At 38.7% G+C, this 23,547-nt stretch overlaps 1 protein-coding gene across 1 annotated transcript in view; it reads right to left on the minus strand.

Moving 5' to 3' along the window:
• Hdac8 (histone deacetylase 8) overlaps window positions 1–23,547 on the minus strand; it is a 220,794-nt gene that overhangs the window by 94,048 nt on the left and 103,199 nt on the right. The window contains exon 9 of the mRNA XM_059250571.1: window positions 20,576–20,670. Within this exon, the coding sequence (XP_059106554.1) occupies window positions 20,576–20,670 (95 nt within the window). The remainder of the gene's footprint in view (window positions 1–20,575; window positions 20,671–23,547) is intronic.

Raw genomic sequence — 23,547 nt, forward strand, 5'->3', positions numbered from 1 at the left:
ACAGCAGGTAAGTGGCGGAGCCCACAACATAGAAACTCATACAGATGGGTTACAATTTTATCACTGTGATATAGTATTTATCTTTGTGATTCTATTTTTCCAAAGTTTCCCTTGTGAGTTTGTTTTTAATGGTTCCTTAATGAACTTCTCCACAATTCTCTTATTGACCTTATGGTCAGCCTCATGATTGTAAGTACCTCACATCCACCCTCATGATTGTAAGTACCTCTCACATGCTCTCACTATTTAGATCTACACCCAGTCATGACCTATCTTGAATGGACTCCTTTGGGCGTCTTACTGGCACTAGTACTTGGCATGAAAAAATGCTTTGCTTTTAAGTGCTCTTCCTTACATTCATTATATAGTCACATCATCCAGTTACCCAAACCAGAAAACATGGTGACAGTCTAGATTTCTCTGTCGCCTTTGCCCCCAGAACTCAATTAATCACCAAGTTGTGCTAATGCAACCTCCTAAGCATTTCTTAAATCTTTTCCTCCTCTCTATCCCTACTTCAAGTTCTTTGCCCCACTTTCCTGATATATTGCAACTGTCTGTAGCCAGCGGGGCCTCTTTAAATCATCCTGAGTCATCTCACTGAAACACACATCTGACCACGTCACTGCCCTTCCATGACTCAGCCTTGCTAACAGGTACAGTTCCAGTCCTTTAACGTGACGTTTGAGATTTACTGTGATTAAGAGCTAAACTGCTTAGATTGGATCTCAACTTTGATACTGTGAAACTCTGGACAAAGTATCCAGTATCCCTGTCTCCATTTCCTATTTTTGTTATAAATGTGAGGATTAAGATATCCATGTAATAACCTAGCATGGTGCCTGAGATTTAAGTGCTTGGTAATTGTCAGCTGCTGCTAATATCATGTACCTCGTCTTATTTCCTATTATTTTCTGTCTTCAAATCTGTGTTCTAAGAATAGTGTGTAGTTTGTAGTTTCCTAAATGCATCAACATGTTTCACTGCTTCGAGCCTTTCGATCTCAGTTTCCTTCATTTCCTTTGTTTTCACACATTTTCCTGGCTAATACTCATTTCAGTCTTCAGCTCAGACATCATGTTTACAACATCTTTCCTGACCTCTAACCCACTCTCCAGCCCAAGTCAGACTAATTGGCTCTCTTCTGTGACTTTATAGACTTTGTGCGTGCTTCTGAGCATTTAACACAGCCAATTGAAGCTGTCTCTTTATATGTTTGTCTTTCCTGCTGGGCTGCAAGCTCTTTGAGCAAATGATGGTCTTTTAATCCGTTGTATCCTTAATATGTACCACAGTCCCTGTATACAGTAGGTGCTTAATCAATCTGTTGGACTGAATGGCTTCCCACTTTATTGGGTAACTAGTTAGGTAGTCGTAATTGTGGTTCTTTGGACCAAGGAAGGAATACCTCTTTCTTTCCTTTTTAGTAACCTAGTCTTTCTTTCCCACTTCAGTAAGTCACTCCACTGTCCTTTGGACTGCTGAAGTTAGAAACTCTTCCCTCAACACCTGCGTCATTCGTCAACATATGTGTCCATTCTCTGAAAACTAAATTACATCGTTCGTCCCAGCTTCCCTGTCATCAACATTCTTTGTCAGTTGCTACCAACCTCCCACCTGGTCTCCACACTTCTATTCTTTTGCCTTGGTAGCCCCACCCAACACTACCCAACAAGTAGTTTTAACATGCATATTAAATCAAGTAGAATTTGAAAGCGAGCAAGGAAGGGTCTATGGGAGTTTGGAGGGAGGAAGAAATGGCATAATTATAACCTCAAAAAGGTCAACTATTAATTCTATTAAAAGCCTTCAGTAGCTTCCCCGTCTACTAAGAATGAGATTCAACTCTTTGCCATGGTCTCCAGACCCCACAGGCTCTGGTTTGTTGTCTATTCCATCTCATATCTTTAGTCCCTCTTCTGTCAGCCCCAGCCACTATGGTCTTTCTTCAACATCCAGAATATACCAAGCTCTGTGGACATGACTGCTGTATTAGTTCCTGTTCTCATTCCTGTGATGAAGTGGTTGACATAAGCCAACTTAGGGAAGGAAGGGTATATATGATTTAAGAAGGGATACAGTCCATCATGGTGAAGGCATGGCAGCAGGGACACGAGGTAGATGTTCATACTGCTTCCATAGTCAGGCAGCAGAGAGGTGAATGCTGGTGCTCAGCTCTCTTCCCTTTTATGCAGTCTGATACTCCAGCACTTGAAATGGTGCTGCCACATATAGGATGGATCTTTACTCTTCAATGAAATCTTTTCAGATTTATGTCCTAGAGGTATGGCTATGGTGATTCTAAATCTGGTCAACTTGACAATTAAGATGAGCCATCACAGTTGGCTAATCTGCCTAAATCATGTGCCTTCTAGATTTTTGTTGTTGTTGGTAGTTTTTGTTTGTTGTTGTTTTGTATATGTGTGTTTAAACCTAGCTAACTTGTTCTCAGTCTTTAAGTTCTGTTCTTAAATGTCACATTTTCGGAGTCCTACCCTAGTCACCCAATCTAAATCTTTGTTAGTGTGTGCTCAATAATTATGCCTTTATGACACTTATTGCAGTCCAGGATATTAAAAAATTACACATTTTCAGCCGGGCGGTGGTGGCGCACGCCTTTAATCCCAGCACTCCGGAGGCAGAGCCAGGCGGATCTCTGTGAGTTCGAGGCCAGCCTGGGCTACCAAGTGAGTTCCAGGAAAGGCGCAAAGCTACACAGAGAAACGCTGTCTTGAAAAACCAAAAAAAAAAAAATTACACATTTTCATTAACTGTGTGTGTGTGTGTGTGTGTGTGTGTGTGTGTGTGTTGAAGGGGCAGTTTTAGATGTGGACCTGTGGACCTACCCTTCTATCATGTATCTCTGGGACTGAATTTAGATAGTCAGGCCTAACAGCAAGCACCTTTACCTGCTGAGCCATCTTGCTGGCACCCAGAATTTTTTCAGCTTATTTTTTACTTGTTATTTAGGATGCCTTTCTCACTGGATTTTAACTTCCCCAATATGGGTACCATGTCTACATTGTTTATCAGTGTAGCCCCAGGACTTGTCACAATGTTCATTATTCTATAGTCATTGAGTGACCAAATGAATTTTGAAATAAATCAGTTGAGTAGGGCAATCTATATTCAATTTCCTTTGTTGTTTTAGGTAACAGAAACTTTACATATTTAGCTAGCAATTTAATTGTTGTGATTTTTCCTACCATGCTCAGTGTAGCTAAACGTTATGGGGGACCTTAGTCAGTCAAGAAAAAGATAGTTTAAGAAAGTCTGGTATTTAGGATTGTGAGTAACTCAAGAATAATAATCATAATTACTATAAGCCAGCAGTTCTCAACAGAGGGCAACTTTGCTCTGCCCCAAACTACTGGCAATGTCTGGAGATATTCTCAGTTGTCAAATTAGAAAGGAAAAAGCAGAGAATGTGCTACTGGCTTTTCGTGTGCAGATGCCAAAGACATTGTTCAGCATCATCACCACCAGAAATGCCAATAGTACTGGCAGGAAAAAAACAAAAAAGAAATACGACTACTAGCTCCTTTGCAAAAAAAGAGCAGACTGGCCAGTGAGGGGTGTCAGTGTTTTCCAGGACTTTTCTAGCTCAACAATGAAGTACTAACATGCATTCTTATTTACTCAGACTTACTCTGTTCTTCCAAGCAGGTTTCTGCTCATTTTAAACAAAGATTCCATTGATGTGTTTTAGAAGTTACTAGATGCTCTGAAATTGTACCAAAACTGTATGTATTTAAGTGCTTATCTGGGAAGAGGAGCCATGAGATTCCCGAAGGGGTCCAGGACCACCCAAAGGGCCAAAAACACTGACATGGATAGACCTTTGTGTTTCTAGTCTGCAGCTAAAAAAAAAAATCATGTTTTATGGAATGCGTGTTCTATAATGCTGATAAGAAAAGTGTCCTGCAGGGCTTCCTGAAGTAGCAGGCAAGTGTGGTGAAGGCTAGTATCAGCTTCTTCGTAGTTGTCTGGATAACACTTTTCACTGGGCTGTGAGGAGACTATGGGAGGTAATTTATATAAGCTCCAATGTAGCATCAAGTACACACTAGATGTAAAATGACCATTCTATTTCTTCTCCTAGGATTATTGTCAGGCTAAAGAAATGAAAAGTAATGCACACTGTCTGGCCACTAGTACATGTTCAGCAAATGTGTGTTTTTCTGCCATATATTCTTTACACCAAAATCCTGGGTCCCATCAGAGAAAAGAGGATAAGCCGCAAAATGTGACAGCTTTGGGTTTCAGTTGTAGCACCAATATTTTACTGCTGATCCTTGGCAAGTTACTTTTCCTGTCAGTAAAAGATGATAATGCCTACCTGCCAGGCAGGGTTGCTATGACACATGCATGAAAAGACATGGGTGAATATATGTGAAGGAGCTAGCATATACATAACTAATTGGTGCTTACTGAATGGTAAAGGGGCCAGCAAGGTGGCTCAGGCAGTAAAAGCCCTTACAGTGTCAGCCTGATGACTCTAGTTTGATCCCTGGACTATAGATGAAGGCGGAGGGAAAGACTCAGGCCCACAAAGTTGTCCTTTCACCTCCACATGCCCACTAGGGCACACACCCTCCCATCACACACATGCGCGCGCACACACACACACACACACACACACACAAATAAAATTTCAAATTAATGTTAGGCTCTTTTCTCATTAAAATTTCATAAATCCTACTTATATAAAGTCTGTGGGTAACAGGATAGCTCCCTGAATACTTGATAAAACATAAATTCAAATATTCACGTTCTAGCGTTTGTCTTTCCTTAAAGCTATCTTTGTTTACATAAGGTAATAATATTTCATTTAGATATGTGTTTAATGTTTTAGTCCATGAGCTGTCAGTTTTACTAAGGGAATTTGGCTAAATTTATAACACATCTAGTATAGCGCCATGTTCAGTTTCTCCAGTAGGCATTCACTGGGTACCAGAGAATCAGCATTGAAACACGAGAAGAAACAGGTCCTTGGCTGAGAGGAATTTTATTAATGTGTTTTTTGTTTCTTTGTTTTTAGACAGAGCCTCACTATGTAATGTAGAGTGGCCCGGAACTCTCTTCATAAGCTCAGGTTGGCTACAAAGTCACAATCCATGTGCCTCACTTAGCTCCCTAAATGCTGAGAGTACAGGCAAGTGCCACCGTGGCTGGCTTGTCAGTTTCATTAGCAATACTAACATTTAAAATTTATTTACTTTTGTGTAGGTGCAAAAATGTACAGATGTTTGTGTGTACAGGCCAGAAATCAATCTTGGGTGTCATTCCTTAGGAGCTGTTTACTTGTGTTTTGAAACAGGATCTCTCATTGGGACCTGAGATTGACTCAGTAGGCTGGCCAGTGATTCCCAGGGATTTGTCTGTCTCCTCCTGTCGCCACCTGTCTCCACCATGTGCTACCACACATGGCTTTTTGCATGGGTTCCGGGGCTTGAACTCAGGACCTCATGTTTACATGGCAAATGCTTTCCTGATTGAACTATCTTCTAAAATTTGTTGAGTGCTTACTCTCCTTCAGCTGCCTTTGAAAAGCACATTATTTTCAACAATACGTTTAATCGCATATTAACCTCCATTTTATGGATGAAGAAATTTAGGCAAATGTTTGTTAAACAATTTGTCAATTGTCTAGTACACATTGGTACTATGATTCCTTTCTGGAGCTGACCAACGAAAGTATACCTGCCAGATAAATAAACACAGTTTCCATTGGGTGGTGTAACTACAAACAGTTAACTTTTTAAAATGTTCTATATGTGTGGGAAGACTTCAAAAGGTATCAAAAAGTATACAATGAATAATAAGATTGGACTACTACCTTCTGTTAATGATGAAATTAGCTTCTAGAAGACTAATCCTTATAATAATTTTTTTGAAAGTTTAAGAAACCATTCAAAACCAGGAAGAAATAGAGATAATTCTACTATTGAAATGAGAGAATCACACCAAAGAGTCATATTTTAGGCATTTGGCGCTCAAGCACAAAATTGCCATCCATCACAGTAGAGTTCAGTGTTGCCATAGTTTTATAAAATGAGATTCAAAACCTAAAAGTCTCAAGAAAAGTTCATTAGGTATAAAGATAATCAGGAAATGTTCGATTTCAATGAGAATGTCAGTACTAAGATAAGGAAGATGGCAGAATTGTTTAATAAGAACTTTAAGGCAGTCATCAGAAACAAAAAGAAAAAACCAACTAGTGATACAAGAAAATAATAAACAAATGGAAATTTTAGAACTAAAAAATCCAATAACCCAAATAAACATACTAGATGAGCCAAATAGAGTAACTGAGATGACAGAAGAAAGAATTGGTGGACTTGAAAGCAAGGTGGTGTGCAGGCTCTCAACAACAGAGAAAATAGACTGGGAAAAATGGCTCAGGTTAGCAGGAGGAGAACATCAGAGTTCCAGAGGAGAAAGAAAGAAAGAAAGAAGATAGGAGTATAAAAACAAAGAAAAAAATCTGAAAGCAGTTAGAGGGAAATCATGTACTACTCATGTGGGAATAATAGCTTGAATGACACGCAAAGCTATGGATACAAGAGGCACATTTGCTTAAATAAAAAGATTGCCAACATACATTTCTATACCCAGTGAAAATATCCTTTGAGAGCAAAAGAGAAATGAGGACACTCTCAGATGAAGAAAAATAAAGAGAATTTGTTGCCAGACCTGCTCTAAAAGAATGGGGAAGATGCTCTCTAAATAGAAAGAAAAATGCAAAAGAAGAAATAGTTGAGCACATGGAAGGAAGAAAGAAGAACAGAAAGAATGAAATTTATGCTTAATGGTTGAAATAAAAATTATGGTACTATCTGATATTGTTCTCAATCAATTCATAGAAACTATTTTATGTTACAAAGGAAAGAGGCTAGAAGAACGTGGAGGGAGGTAAGTTTTCTTCATTCAAAGTGGCTAAATAGCAACACAGGGAGACTGTGTTGCTATGTGTATGTAACCTAGTAAGCAAACCAAATGCTACAAAATCTATACAAACTGACCGGTAAACAGGTAAACTAACATTCTTTAACAATAGCATACATGAGGTTGGGTGTGGCAGAGCATGCCTTTAATCCCAGAACTCAGGAGGAGAGTAAGTTCCAGGGCAGCCAGAACTACACAGAACAACAACAACGTGAAGACAGGAGGAAGAATAGAACAGAATAAAACAAACCGAAATGGCAGAGTTAAGCTCTGACATGTCAACAACTACAATTAAAAATCATTCCCAATGGTACTGTTTTCTGATTTGTATTTATGTCTTCAGACAGTAACTTTTGAAATAAAAATAAACCTACAAAAATGGTCTAGAAAACAGCAGCAGGCCAGGTGTGGTAGCAGAAGCCTTTAATCCCAGCAGAGGCAGGTGACTGAGTTCGAGGCCAGCCTGGTCTACAGAGCCAGATCCAGGACAGCCAGGGCTACACAGAGAAACCTTGTCTCGAGAAAAAAAAAAGTGTGTGTGTGAGAGGGGGTAGGGGAGGAGGCAGAGGGAGACAGCAGACAACTAATGAGTTAGAGAGTACCAATAACACAAACTTGAAGGCATACATGCACACACACATAATAATAATAAAAAAAAGAAAATAAAAAACATTCTTGCAACTCTAAAAAATGGTCTAAATGTTTAAAGAACAGAGATTGGCATAATACATTAAAATAAAATTATATTCAGAAATAAAAACTTAGTTAAACTATAATGACAACCCAGTGGTATTCTGAGGCTACTATTCCTATAGAATAGGTTCTATTCCTAGCCAAAAAAAATGTTTAAACATAATGACATTGGAAGATTGAAAGAAAAACAGCACATTGACTCCTATGTAATTTTACCATGTGTAGAGACTGGTGTAACCATCACACAGTCAGAATACTGCATCCATCCACCCCCACAGAAATCTCCTTTGCCCCACTCCATCCATCTCTTATCCATGGAAATCATTAGTGTGATTTTTTTTTATCATTTAGACATGATATAAACAGAATCATGTACTATATGGCATTTTTACTTCATTTTATTATCTTTAATTAGTATAGAAACTAGTGAGTTTCAGTGTGACATTTTTACACACACACACACACATATGTATATATATATAATTATTCTTTGTTCTTTTTTTTCAAGACAAGGTTTCTCTGTGTAGTTTTGGTGCCTGTCCTGGAACTCACTCTGTAGACCAGGCTGGCCTTGAACTCACAAAGATCCGCCTGCCTCTGCCTCCCGAGTGCTGGGATTAAAGGTGTGCGCTGTACTTTGTTCTTATTTGTTCTCCCTGGGATGCCCTCTTCTGCTGGTTTCTTCCTTCCTTCTGTTTTCATGTCAGATGTATTCCATTAACTTTTCTTTGCTCCACTCCCTTTAGATCTCTCTCCTTTACAGATCCCTGCTCCCATGACATATGTATGTATGTATGTATGTATGTATGTATGTATGTAAGTACATGCATATTTAAATTTAAATTTAGATTATGCATGAGAGAAAACATTATATATGAGTCTGGTTTGTTTCACTTCACATAAATATCACCAGTTCCATCCTCTTTGTTACAAGTGTTATAATTTCGTTCTCTTTTACAGCTGAATACGATCCTTTGTATACGTACGCCACATTTTCTTTATTGATGAGTATTTTGGCTCTTGTGAATAGACTACCTCCAAACATGGGTGTGCAAGTATTGCTGTGGTATGCTGATTTAGGGTCCTTTGGCTGTACATGCAGGAGTGGTATATCAATCTCGGCCATATGGTAGTTATATTTTCAAGTTTTAAAGGGAACTTCCATACTGATTTCTGCATTGATTACACCAATTTATATTTCCATCACCCATATCCTCACCAGCATTTGTTCTTATTTGTTTTCTTGATGAGAACCATTCTGAGTGGAGTGAGATAGAATCGCAAAAAAACAGTTTTAAATTGCATTTTCCTGCTGCCTAAAGATATCAAACAATTTCATAATATATTGGATATTTGCATTTCTTTTGGTGTATATGTATAGATTCATGGGTATGGATGTGTGTGTGTGTGTGAGCGTGTGTGTGAGCTTGAGGTCAACCTTGGGTATCATTCCTTTGTAGCTGTGCACCCTGTATTTTTGAGACAGTCTTTCACTGGGACTTGGGATGCAATGATTTGGCTAGGATGGCTGGCCACTGAGAGACCCAGGGATCTGCATTGCTGGAACTACACATGTGTGCCATCATACTTGGCTTCTTATGTGGGCACTGGGGATAAAACTCAGGTCCTGGTGATTATTACTTTGTTGTGGAGAGGATTCATAATTTCATGTAATCCCATTTTTCAATTCTTGGGGCTACTTCTTGTGCTACTGGAATCCTTTTGAGAAAGTTCTTGCCTATACCTATATTTTGAAATGTCTTACTTAATGTTTTTCTCTAGTAGTTTATGAGATTCAGGTTTATCATTAAGGTCTTTGATCCATTTCTAATTGATTTTTGTACAGGATGAGCAATACCGATCTAATTTCCTTCTTTTATATGTGGATATCCAGTTTACCAAATACCACTTAGTAAATAGCCTGTCTTTTTTACAATATGTTTTTTAACTGTTTGCCAAAGATTAAGTGGCTGTAGTTTTTCTGAGTCCTCAGTTTTATTCTGTTGGTCTATAGTTTTGCTTTTGTGCTAATGCCATGCTGTACTTGTTACTATGATAATGTAGCAATTTTACGTCAGATCTTTAGGTCAGAGTGGCTATTTTTTGATCAGCGTAATTCCCTTTAGGCCCATCCAAGTTGTTCCATACATCAATAGTTCATTGGTTTTTATTGCTGAATAATATTCCACAGCATAGATAGATCATAGTCTATTTAACCATTTATATATTATAAGACATTTGGATTGCTTCCAATTTGGACTATTTATTTCTAGTTTATGTGGATGTAAGTTTTCATTTTTCCGGGAACAATGCCCAGGAATGTAATTGCTAGATTATATGGTAAAAAAAATAGTTGTTTTTTCCAAAGGGACAGACATTAATATATCCCTTGATTACTGTTTACATATTATATTTTTAAAATGTTAATTTAAAATTGTAATTGACAGATAATAGTAGTATATATTTATAGGCACAGTGGTGTTATAATCTGATACAATGTGTAATGATAAAATAAGGGTAATTAGCGTTTTCATCTCCTTCAACATTCATCATTTCTTTGTACCGAGAGCATTCCAATTCCTCTTTTCTAGTTCTTTAGAAATATGTAATAAATTGTTGTGAACTGAAGTCCCCCTACTGTGCTGTTGTTGGCTGAACAAAGGAAGATGAAAAGCATTGCTTTTTCAAACCAGTGCTGCAACATCTATTTTTATAGAAGCCGAAGATGATGAAACGGAAGCATCAGTGAGGGGTCTGACTCATGGAAGGAAGGGATTTACTTCACAGAGACTGGGGGAAATTATAAGTAAGAAGTGGAAATATGATGAAAGTTATTCTGTGTTACTAATTTACCATATAGTTTCATACGAAACAGATTTTTTGAATATCTATAATTCATCGTTTAAGTTATAGCATTTTCAGACCATCCATAAAGCAAAATGAATGTGTGTGTGTGTGTGTGTGTGTGTGTGTGTGTGTGTGTGTGTGTGTGTATACATATATATTTGAAACAGAATCTGAGTCGTTGGCCCAGGATAGCCTAGAACTGGCTGTGTAGCCCAGGCTGAAGCTGAACTTGAAGCAATCCTCCTGCTTCTTGTGTGCTTGGATTCTAGGCTACCATGCCTGGTTAAGAGTTGAGTATTTTAAGTGTGGATATCATAAGCTCATTAAAGCTAAAAATTGCTAGGCATGGTAGCTCATGAGACAAAGACAGGGACTCTTGCAGATTTGAGGCCATCCTGGTCTACATAGCAAGTTCCAGATCAGTCAGGTCTACATAGTGCAACCCCAACTTTTTAATAGAAAAAATAATAATAAATAATTAAACGGTAAACATTGCTTGTTACCACTTTTTGAACTAGAACTGAAAAAGTCACTGAAGCATCTTATGAATCAGTCGTCTATTGATTGGAGAACTTCAGGTCTCAAGCTCAGAGGCCAATAAAGCCTTGAACAGTTGACACTGCTCACTCCTACTGGATGAAAAGTTAGTGAAAATACTCAAGACACTGTCTTTCTCAGTGGCTCAGTCGCTTGTTCATTAACAGATTTAACTGCGAACATGGAAACTTAGCAATCCATTTCTGAATTGTATTCTTACCAACAGAGACCCATGTCAGCGTGGCTTGACCTGCTGTTTTGCCTATATCATGTGGTAACAGTACTAAATAATCTTGGCAGAAGACTTCCTTTTATGTGAATGACTGGAAACAAGCAGAAGTGGCGCTCCAATATCCAAAGTGCTCAATTACTTGTTTGAAGCTTACGGTTTATCTTTGAACAATGTTGTTCATACTCGCATGGCAGTCCAAAAGCAATGGCAAAGAAAATTGTTGGCACCATGTATGGATTAGGTCAGGAGGATAAGCATACCACTGGGGACTGTCGTGTTTCCTACCATAAACTCATACTAAAAAAGTCCAGCTTTACTTGAGAATGTCTTGGTTGAGCACTAAAATTGTTATTTTTATTAAATCTTGCTGCTGGCCGGGCGATGGCAGCGCATGCCTTTAATCCCAGCACTCGGGAGGCAGATGCAGGCAGATCTCTGTGAGTTTGAGGCCAGCCTGGGCTACAGAGTGAGTTCCAGGACAGCCAGGGCTACACAGAGAAGCCTTATCTCGAAAAAAAAAAAATACAAAAAAATTGCTGCTGGATTTGGTATTCTGTGTGACCAAATAGGCAGTATGATGAGGTGCTTTTGGTATAAACTCTAGTGCAACAGTTGCCTTGAGGTAAAGCTCATCTGTGATTAAGTCTTCATGGAATACTATTCTTGCCCAAAAGAACAACTGATGGATTATCGTGATTGAATTTTTTTTTTTGAGACAGTGTTTCTCTGTGTAGCTTTGCACCTTTCCTGGATCTCGCTCTATAGACCAGGCTGGCCTCGAACTCACAACGATCTGCCTGCCTCTGCCTCCCGAGTGCTGAGATTAAAGGCGTGCGCCACCACCGACTGGTGTGATTCAATATTATGATTAAATATTTGGATATCTGGCAAATGTTTTCTAAAACATGAAGTGAGCCTATAATTTTATGGTAAGCAACTGACATGTTTGTTGCCAATGATAACACATTCATAGGTTTGAGTGAAACTACGGTTTCTGCAAACTTGGTTCTGCCACTGTGAGCTTGACAGCGTTTTGAAACTCAAGCTTCCCCCAGTGAATTCAGTGATGATATCCATGGTTTTTTATACTGCATAAAATGTGTGAACATTTTGAACGTTTTTATAACTCATTGAACTGATATTTTTCCAAATACTATATATAACAGGGGTCAAATATCCACTCAAAATACAGATTTTTAACCTAACAGTATCTAAAAGTTCATTGATAAGCTTTCAGATTCCATACTGCATTAACCTTAAAGAAACTACCATCTGTAGAGATTTGGTGTATTCAAGGAATCCACATAATTATCAGAAAAGATTATTAAAACATTCCTTCCCTTTCCAGCTAGCCCTTCCTTCCCTTTCACCTGTAAAGCTGCATTTCTAGCATATACTTTAACTAGGACAGTGTCAGCGCAGATTGAAAGAAGAGCATGATGGGAAATGAGCTGTTACCTACTAAGGCAGAAGTGAAGAGATGGGTGGAGGTCTATGACGACAGCATTTCTTCTCCTGGAATTCCTTTAAGTCTTAGAAAATAGTTCTTTTTCATCAAAACTTGTTATTTATAGTAGGACAAAGTGAATTTATTATTCTTATTTTAAGGAAATTAGCAAAATAACTATATGGAAAAGCTGTTAAATATTTGAGAGTCAATTAAAAACAAAGCCTCTATATTTTAAACTAAGTCATATGTTAAAGGAGAAAAAAATTTTATATCACATGAAAAATTTAAAAATGTATCAAAATTTTTGAGAAGCAGCTAAATTGGTGCTTACATAGAAACCGATAGCTCAAAATGCTCATATTAGACAAAAGTGTTAAAAAATCAATGAGCTAAGTTTTGAGACATGTTCTCACTATCTAGCCTGGCCTGAAACTTACTCTGCAGACCAGGCTGACCTCGAACTCACAGAGATCCATTTGCCCTGCCTCCCAAGTGTTGAGATTAAAGGCATGTACCATCTCACCTGGCCCAATGACTAGGTTTCTATCATAAGAAACTAGAAAAAGAACTAAAAGCAACACAGAAAAAGGACAAGGGAGAAAATAACAGAAATAAAGAAACTGCAAAGAAAAATGAAGTCTATGAAACGAAAAGCTAGTTCTTTGAAAAAGCAAAAAGCCCTACAAGCCTGACATTTGACACATTCCTGTAATTTCACCACTCAGGAGGGGGTGGTAGGAGGGTCAAGAATTCAAAGTCCATCCTCAGCTACATAGCAGGTTATAGGTTATCCTAGGCTACGTGCAGCCTTGTCTTACACACACACAAGCAGGGGCTGGTGGTAAATTGCTTGCCAGGTAAGCCTGAAGCCCCACGCTTGATCTCCAGTACCTGTGTAAAAGCCATTGTGTACTGACGGGGCAGTGTTGGGGAGGCAGAGACATAGTATCTCTAGGGCTTGCTGGCCAGTCAGACTAGCCAGTCAGTCCCAGGTTCAGACAGAGACCCCGTCTCGAAAAAACATGGCGCAAAGTAAGTGAGAAAGACACCTAACATTAAACACCCACTTTCACACACATTTTGTAAACATTCACATGTATCCACACTCCTAGGTGCACACACACAGACATGGGCATGTACAGAAAAAGGAAAAAACTACACTTCAGGGAACTTGATAGACCATGAGTTAAAATAATAGTAACAAAAAATAGAAGTTGTCAGTACCGCGAGTGAGAGAAGGGGCATTCTACAGATCTTTAGACATTCGAAACAATAATAAAGTGTAAAGGAATACATTTCTTGAAAGACAAATTGCCAATGTGGAATCAAGATATGATCATCAATTTTAACAGCTATAAAATATTACAAATAGAAACTTTCCTATAAAGAAAAGTCTAGGCTCCAAGGTTTTCAAAACCAGTGAATTCTATTTAACAGTTTAGAAAGCCATAATATCCATCTTACACAAACTCTTTCAGAAAACAGAAGTGGTGAATTTTTTCAAGTAATAACCATTGTTGCTGGGTGGCGGTAGCGCACACCTTTAATCCCAGCACTCAGGAGGTAGAGCCAGGTGGATCTCTGTGAGTTCAAAGCCAGCCTGGTCTACAGAGCAAGATCTAGGACAGGCATCAAAACTACACAGAGAAACCCTGTCTCGAAAAACAAACAAACAAAAATAGATAACTATTGTTCTGGTATCAAAACCAGATAAATACATTGCAAGAAAACAACAGGCCAGCATTCCTCATCAAGACACAATAACCCTTGACCAAGTTTCAGCAAACTAAATAAACAAGATAACACGTCATGACCACGTAGGTCTTATCCCAGGAATGCAGTTATTTTACATGAAAAAAGTTAGTGCAAATCACTATTCTAACAGAATAATGGATGCTAGATGACCATTTTCGTAGACGAAGAAAAAGCATTTAACAAAATTCTATATTCATTTGTGAGAAAAACATCTTTAATTAGAAATAAAGGAGAACTTTTTTTTCCTAATAAAGAACATACTTGGAAAAAAACCACTATGGTTAACATCACACTTTACAGGGAAAAATTAAGTGCTTTCTCTCTTTCAATAGGAACAAACAAAGATAAGGATGTTCACTTAGTATTCCCACTCAACACTGTGCTGATGGTCTTAACCCACAGTTACAATCAGTACAGTAAGACAAGAAAAAAAGAAATAAAAGCATAAATATTATATAAGGAGACTTAAAATTCTAAATTCATAGATGGCATGCTCATGTACAAGGAACATGCTAAGTAATTCCAAAAATCAAGGAGCAAGGTTATATTATTGAAGATCAATATTCTACTTAAGATCTCTATATATTCTGCAACAAACAATTAGAAATTACTTAGGATATTCCATGTACAAAAAAAATCAGTATCATGAAATAACAAGAATAAAGTTAACAAAATTAATGTAAGGCCTATTTATTGTAGAGTTTAAGTTAAAATTTGAAATTTAAGACTACGTAAGTAAATGGGCTCAAAGATTAGATTAACTATTAAGACATTATTACTCACAAATAAATACATATAAATTTATATACATATACTAATGTATATAAATATACATTAGTAACATCAATTTGTATATAAATCAATTTATTTTAATAGCTACATGTATTTCTTAATATGAAAAAGATAATTTCCTAACCATTTTATCAAAAGCAATCTGGTGAAGTAGAGTATTTTTTTGTTAGTAAACTTGATGATCATGTGTATTAAGTTGGCGCTCAAAAAGTTACTTCAAATTTCAGATTTTTGGATTATAAAGGTTCAACCTGTACATAAAACTGCTTTATTCAAACATGTGATCAAAATAGTAAAACTAGATTACAGACTATTTTTCCATGTAATAGTGCTACTTATCCATGTACTGGCCTTCTTATGGGTTCCTGTCATGTTTGGGCTTCCCCATGGTAGAGTTTCAGGGCCCAGTCACACATGCATGCTCCATTTCTCTCAAGCTTTCCCAGTTGTGATGTCTCTACCCCATGCTTGTCCAGCCTGGCTTCCCAATTCCTGATTGCTGGCTTGATGTCATCATCCATTTGATATAGCATGAGGTTGTGCTCCAAGAGCCACCCCTAAATGCTTGTAGAATCTGTGTTGGGCTTGCTTTTTCAGATCCCTTCCCTGTATGGCAATATAGAACTTTCCTTGGGATAGATGGCTTTCTCATGCTTTGGATACATGGCACTTCTTGAAAAAGACAGGAAGTTGGTGCTATGGGTTGACTTATGTTCCCAGAGAGACTATAGTATATTTCTATTTCTCCCATCTTGAAAACAGAAATCTCTTATAAGAATGCTGACAAATATTATTCAAATCCCTGCTTGCTTATTTATTTATTTAATGAAGGAATGCCAGTTAGGTGGGTGCTTAACATTTTGCTAAACACAGAAAACTAAAATAGACAACCAAACACGGTGACCAGAAAAACTGTATAGTTTGAGAATCTTCGATCTGAAATCCAAAATGCTCCAAAATCTAAAACTTTTTCGTGTTACTCTGATATCAGAAGTGGTAATGACCATACCTTACATTGTTTCATGCAAGAAATAATTAAAAATTCTGTAAAGTTATCTTCAAACTATATGTAGAAGGTATATTTGAAACAAATGAATTGTGTTTAGATTACTGTTCCATCTGCAGGAAATCTCATTATTTATATACAGTTGTTAGTTATAAAGTCTCAAAAAACAAGACAAAACAACCCAAATCTGTAATGCTTCTGCTCACAAACACTGTGACTAAATGTTCTAGGAGTAAACCTGAACCTTTTAACTTAGTTGTATGACTTTTCAAGCTTATTCCCTTAGCAATCTACCTTCTACTTTCTAACAAATAAGCTTTTTAATTAAAATATTAGATTTATTTATCTTAACTTACGTGTATGTGTTTTTGCTTGCATGTATGTACCACATGCATGTCTGGTACCTGTAGATGTCAGAAGAAGGTGTCATATTCCTTGGAACTGGAGTTATGGGCAGTTATGAGCTACCATGTGGGGGCTGGGAACCAAACCTGGGTCCTCTCTAAGAACAGCAAGTGCTTTTTAAAAAGTATTTTTATTTTATAATTAATTTAATTTTACATATCAGCCACAGATTCCCCTGACCTCCCTCCTCCCAACCTTCATCCTTCCCCCTAATACTCCCCCCCATTCCCACCTCCTCCAAGGCAAGGTCTCCTCTGGGGAGTCAGCCCAGCCTGGTAGATTCAGTTCAGGCAGGTCCAGTCCCCTCCTCCCTTCACCAAGGCTGAGCAAAATGTCTCAGCATAGGCCCTAGGCTCCAAAAAGCCAGCTCATGCACCAGGGACAGGTCCTGGTCCCACTGCCTGGGGGCCCCCTAAACAGTTCAAGCTGATCAACTGTCTCACTTATCCAGAGGGCCTGTGCTTTTTTTAAAACCATGGAACCATCTCCAGGCCCAAATTAGCTTTCTAAAAATTAAGTTCATCTTTTTTTTCGAGCTCACCTGTGCAGCATTTAAGGCTCTTCATATCTGGTCACAATTCCCACTAAAGCCCCAAGTGTTCTTATGCTCTTATACAGTCTGTGTTATACACAGTACATTTTTTACTGTTCTTTCCACCTTCTGTCCCCTTTGTGTACTGTGTAGCCCCTCCTCTTCACTCAGCAAACTCTCAATCAGTTTTGAATGTTCATTTCAAAGTTTCAGGGTCTCACTGGCTGGTCCTGGAACTTGCTACCCAGGTAGCTCAAGCTATCCTTGAACTTGTGATCCTCCTGCCTCAGCCTGCTGAGTGCTAGGATTACAACTGTGCATCACCACTCTCAGCTTAGTTCAGTGATCTGTTAAGAGTTCACTTTGGCTCTCTGACTGTCTGGGATTTGAACACACTGCTTTGTTGCCTCAAATAGAGGGCAGTATTTTTGAGGACACTGGGTTTACCTTGTTTGTGAGTATCTGAATCCAGATCTGAAACCGTTCTGGAAAGTAGTAGGGGCCACATGAATTGGTAAATGAATGAGGAAGTAGAGGAATACTCAAAAGGGCTTGGTTGATTTAGGCTAAAGGGCTTTGAAAGTCATGGGGACTGCAGCTAGGCCTAGGAAGACAGTACAGAAGGGGGAAAGGGCGTTTGGAGGAGGATGATGATGACTATTATCCTAGGAGATGGATGAACAAAGTCCAAGAATGAGAGCAGAGATAGTGAGGAGGTCAGCTGGGCCATAGCTGACTGTTGCAATAGCTTGACCTTGTGACTGTGCTGACTGTATTTCTCAAGTCTCTTTTTGGCTCCCGGAGGGCAGAGTATTTTGTGCTCTCCTCTGTACTCCCTTCATAGTTGATGCACATCCCCTTAGTCACTGTTCCTACTATCTTCTGGTTACTCTGAAAAAAATTATGTGGAAGGGTGTTTGGCTTCCGTGTATGTCTATGCACCATTGGCATGTCTGGTGTTCATTGAGGCCAGAAAAATGTGTCAGATCCCCTGGAACTGGAGTTATAGATGGTTTTAAGCTACCACATGGGTGTCTGGGAACTGAACCTGGGTCTTCAGTGGTTGAGACCACTGAGCCATCTCTCCAGCCCCGACCTTGGTTTTTTTTTTTTTGTTTGTTTGTTTGTTTGTTTTTAACTGAGACGAGATCTCCTAAATGGTCCAGCCTGGCCTAGAACTTGCTATGTAGCCCAAACTGGCTTCAAACTCACATTCCTCCTGCATAGTGGCCAGACTGCTGGGATTATAGGTGTGTGTGAACATGCCTGCCTGGACTTAGAGCTCCTGCTCTGCTCTGCATTATCATTACCTGCGCATAGTTTCCCTCTCCAGCCACATGAGATTGGGGATAAGGTCTTCCTAACCTTTACAGTTTTAAGACACTGAGAGTAGTACACTTCCTAGCGAATATTGGATACACAGTGGGGATAAGGTCTTCCTCACCTTTACATTTTTAAGACACTGAGAGTAGTACACTTCCTAGCGAATATTGGATACACAGAAAATATTATTTATCTACCATTTGTTGATTCGATTGCAGAAGACCACAAGGATATTTGTGCGCAATTGTGTATTGTGACACAAAACTTCTATATGTCTTCATACTGTGTGGTCTATTTTTGGCAGTTTTCATTAAAATGATATCTCATTGTACCAGAATACTGTCATTTCAATTTTCTTCTTTGTTCCTTCTTGGATGACTCATATCTCTTATACAAAAGAATATGACAGAAGGGATTCACAAAGGGTTTGGACAAATTTATGAATGACAGAGCCATAAACGTCTGGGTATAAGAAGTGTGGAACACGCAAAAGGGAAGTAAGAACTTGCATTTCTGAGATGTCTGTTAGGTGCCACGAACTGTGTCTCAGGCACTTGACATGCATTACATCTCATTTAATCTTGCAGAATGAATCCATATAAAGGCAGAGCATCTCAATCCATAAGGCTAAACCTACATCTGTTCACACGCACAGCTTCTCCAGGTACCAGAGGCAATATTCGTGTTTATTAAAATTTTATCACTCTTTTAATACAGATGAATCATTTGATTTGCTTTTGTTTCTGAGGAACACAACACTCACTCTCAATTCAGACTTCTACAGCTTATGGCTGCTTTCTGACATAACTTGATCAGTTTTTAGAGTCCCGGTGCTCTAAGTTACAATCTGAGATAGTCCCACAGCAATAACAGCAATTACATTTGTTCACAGCACTTACCTCTATATTTCATTAAGCTTCCAAATACTGAATAAAGGTAAGTCAAGTCAAGTCAAGAAAAGAGACTTCCATTAACCCTGACACTGGCAAATTGTCTCAAATTACAGCGTGCCTTCTATTTGTATTCTAGACATATTGAGTGGTTTCTCTGAGTTACATATTATATACCTCACCTATGTTTAGAAGAAAATTGGAAGCAAATTAGTTTAAGTTACTTCTAATTCAAAAAAAAAATAATAGAGACTTCATAAAGCATAATGCTCTCAAGTATACAGCATACATTTGGCAGAAATCATAACATTACAAGCAGAGCACCATCCCTCATCTTTAGGAAATAGCTGGAGAAGGAGGGTTTCACAGACTGCTTTGTTATTCTCAGTTACACAGTCTGAGGTTTGTGGCTACACCCTCATTGGTGATAATGTGTTCCCTGCCAGGGCTGGAAGTAGGTGGGAATAGATGAGGTACACCTTCGAATTAGTGGTTATCAGCACACTCACAGGTCCCAGACAGCTTTTATTACTTGTTTTGGGAAAACTAAAACAGACGTCTCGGCTTTGTAAAGGCCATCTCATATGACTAGAGAAAATGGCAATGGTTCAGATGACACGTTTCACAGTTTGGATGGTCCAGCCCCAATCTCTGTTCCTCTAATTGCTGGAAACCCACCAGACCTGACTTTCTTAGTGATTATGGTTCCTGAACTTTACACTAGTCAAAGGCAATTGAGAGAACAGGATGACCGCCAAATGTGTCACATATGTGTCATATCACACCTGTGGCATCCCTAAAAGCAGACCAGAATCTAGCTTAAATATTTCAAAATGAGCCCCTTCCCTTTTGGGGCTAGGGGCTGAAAGTACGCACATACTCCAAAGAGTTCTTTGTGTGAACAGGTGACCCCTTCCCACAGTCTCTGTAATTAATTGAGAAATTAAAGTTGGTTGGCCTTTGAGAGCTTTTGTTAAAAAAAAAAAGGCAGAAGGTCTTGGCTATTTTGGAACAAGAGTCCACTATTCTGCCAAAACAGTGTGTTATTGTTATTGAAGTGTCTCTCAACAAAACGGTATTGAGTGGTGAGGACGTGATTTTGATTAGGTAGAATGACTCAGCTCTTCCCCTTAAAGAAGAGAGGACTTGTCAGAGCCTTACTTACCTCATGATCTGGGATCTCAGAGGATAGTGTTTTCCCTAGGATGACCCCGGTCAAGTATGTCCAGCAACGAGCCGTGTTGGCAAGGTTATAGCCTCCTGTCTCCATCAAGAATTGTGAAGTTAGGAAAGAATAGTCACAAAACAGGAGAGGGAAGGGGGTAAGGAAGGAGAGAAAATTGTTTTAATAAAAGGTCTAAAAAGACAACTCCAATTTGCAGAATCTTACTTAAACATCCCTTAATGATATTTGCAAACCACCTGGGAGGTAGTCTTTAAGGGAGCAGTCAGATCATTCAGAGTAGAACTTGTAATTTCCGGGGCAACACAGATTAAAGAGGCTCTCATCTCCTAGCAAATATGCATCCAAGGAAGCCAAGCATCTCAGTTCCACCAAGAGACATTAGTGAGACTGAGGACCCTGGAACTCAGATGTCTGGAGGTGACCTACCCAATGTGATGGTTTCTCAGATGAATTTTGCAACAATTCTATAAAGTGACTGCTGGCTGTGATTTGTATTTTAAAGCTATTGGCAGATCTAGTCCTGAAGGCATCCAGGAAAAAGAAAAGGAAAGTGCTGACAGAAACAGACTTCCTTCTTTTAATATCACCACAAAACGCAGGCCTGCTGGCAGAGATCAAAGAAAGTGAGACGAGGAAGGGACTGATGATTGACACCCTGACCCATCGCGTCAGGTCCTGTCACAGTCACCCAGAAGCCATATTACACTGGTTAATAATCAGCATATTTTTGTGCTGAATGGATGTGTTTGCCATGCAAGCATTAGAACATTGGCCTTTAGCTAAATTCCAAGAGTATAAGTGTAAAATGGAATGATTTCCTAACCTCGGAGCAGACCAAAGGAAATAAAAGCAGCTCTATTTTAGGTAGGGTGACCATATACATTATCATCCAAAAGGATATGCTTTGAAGAGCAATAGAGGACACTATTCACTGTTACGCCGGGCTAACATATAGAAACTGGGACCTGCCGTTACCCTTGTCTTGAGCTTTCCTACTATTTGAAAGGCCAGGGAGGCTAGGGTTTCTGGAGTGTATCTTTCAGGCCTCAGTGGGACCATCCTGATGAAGCTTGAGAATGCAGTCATCTCTACTAATTGTCTATGTGTTAATAAGAGCAGAGGATCTCAGCTATACAGATTGGATATTACTTGAAACATTCCTGGCATGGAAAATTAGTCTGTAAGACAGACTTATTTGTCATAGTTATTAATTTAAAAAAGAATCACTATAGGTTTTATTTAAGGAGTATGCTGCCTCTAGTATACACACAATATTACTCCATTTGCAAAAATTTCACTTACGCACAGGCATTTTCAGGAATGCACATATTATGTAAGGAGAGTTATACTCACATATTCAAGAGCCAAGCTTTAGGTTAAAAAAGAAAAAGGACTTGAGCTAATGCTAATAGACTCTTCAAAAGAAGGCTGTAGCCTCAGACAAAAGTTCAATTCTCACAGATGTCTGTTGAGGAAGGTCTTTTTTCCCCCAGCTGGACCTGTATTATAATCGCCATCCTTAGTGTTGTTAAGGAAAGTAATATGCCATGCAATGCTTATCAATTTTATCTTTTTCTGGAGATGAAGTTAATAAATTTCTTGCCAACTTTTCATAAGAGAGTGTCTCTTGCAATCAGTTTTAATTTGGTCTCTCTGGGGTTTGAAGATGTCAAAGGACTAGGTTGTGCTGCGTGCTTACTTGCTTACATAAGACCTTCCCAGAATTTACCTGGACTTGGATTTTACAAGAGGCTGATAAAACTATTAGCTTGTTCATCATATATGCATTTAATTTCTTTACAAAAATTGTATGTGTATGAGTATTTTGCCTCCATGTATATATGTATACCATGTACATGCTGGGTACCCACAGAGGCCAGAAGAGGGTATTAGATCCCCTGTAACTGGAGGTACAAAGAGTTGAGCTGCCATATGGGTCTGGGAACTGAACCTTGGCCCTTTGCCAAGAGCAGCAAGTGTCCATAACCACTGAGTAATCTCTAGCCTACATATATGTACTTTTTTTTATACATTTTTGAGACAAGGTCTTATGTAGCCCATGATAGCCCTTAACTCCCAATCCTCTTGATTCTATTTCCCAAGTACTGGGATTATAGACATGTGCCACCATGCCTAATGGCATATATGTGCATTTTAATCTCAATCCACTTGACCATACTTTGATATACTAATTTATTGATCCAATGAAATAAATATTGTGGCTGGTAAAGAGACAGAAGATCCATTCTAAGGTATCTACCTATAAAGTGACTGAGGTTGGGCAACGTTCTAAACATATAAATGCTTCTGTCAAACAGACCTAGCTTTCTGTTAGTTTAATAATGCAAATGTCAGTAAGAGGGAAGCAGGAATGAATGCTCAGGAGACTATGGGTCTCTCAAGTGTGCTTCATTAGAACAAAATCATGCTTTAGGGGAAAGGAGTGATTCTTGAATGCATCTTAGGCATTCAGTTAATTCATGTATTTACTATTCATTGTGAGTGGAGATAGAATTTCATTGGTATGTTCGAAAACATGATGGTGAGCAGAGCGTTAATGACTACTCTGACAGAAGGGCCCACAGTCTTTGGGGGCTGACATCCTCGATTATTATCCAATTTCTTCTTGTTTTTTGGTTGTTGTTTTGTTGTTTTGTTTTTTTTTTCAAGACAGGGTTTCTCTGTGTAGCCCTGACTATCCTGGCACTCACTCTGTAGACCAGGCTGGCCACAAACTCACAGAGATTCACCTGCCTCTGCTTTCCAGATGCTGGGATTAAAGGCATGCACCATCACTGCCCAGCTTCTTTTTTATTCAGTGCTCAGGTTTGAGCACAGAGTCTGTGTATGTTAGGCAAATGTTCTACTTTTAACCTTTTTTTTCAGAATTAAAACAAACTTCAGAGTGCCTGGGCATCAAAGCACATGTCAAGCTGACTAGGGATGAGCCA

This window comes from Peromyscus eremicus, chromosome X, assembly GCF_949786415.1.
Source record: "Peromyscus eremicus chromosome X, PerEre_H2_v1, whole genome shotgun sequence".
NCBI lineage: Eukaryota > Metazoa > Chordata > Mammalia > Rodentia > Cricetidae > Peromyscus > Peromyscus eremicus.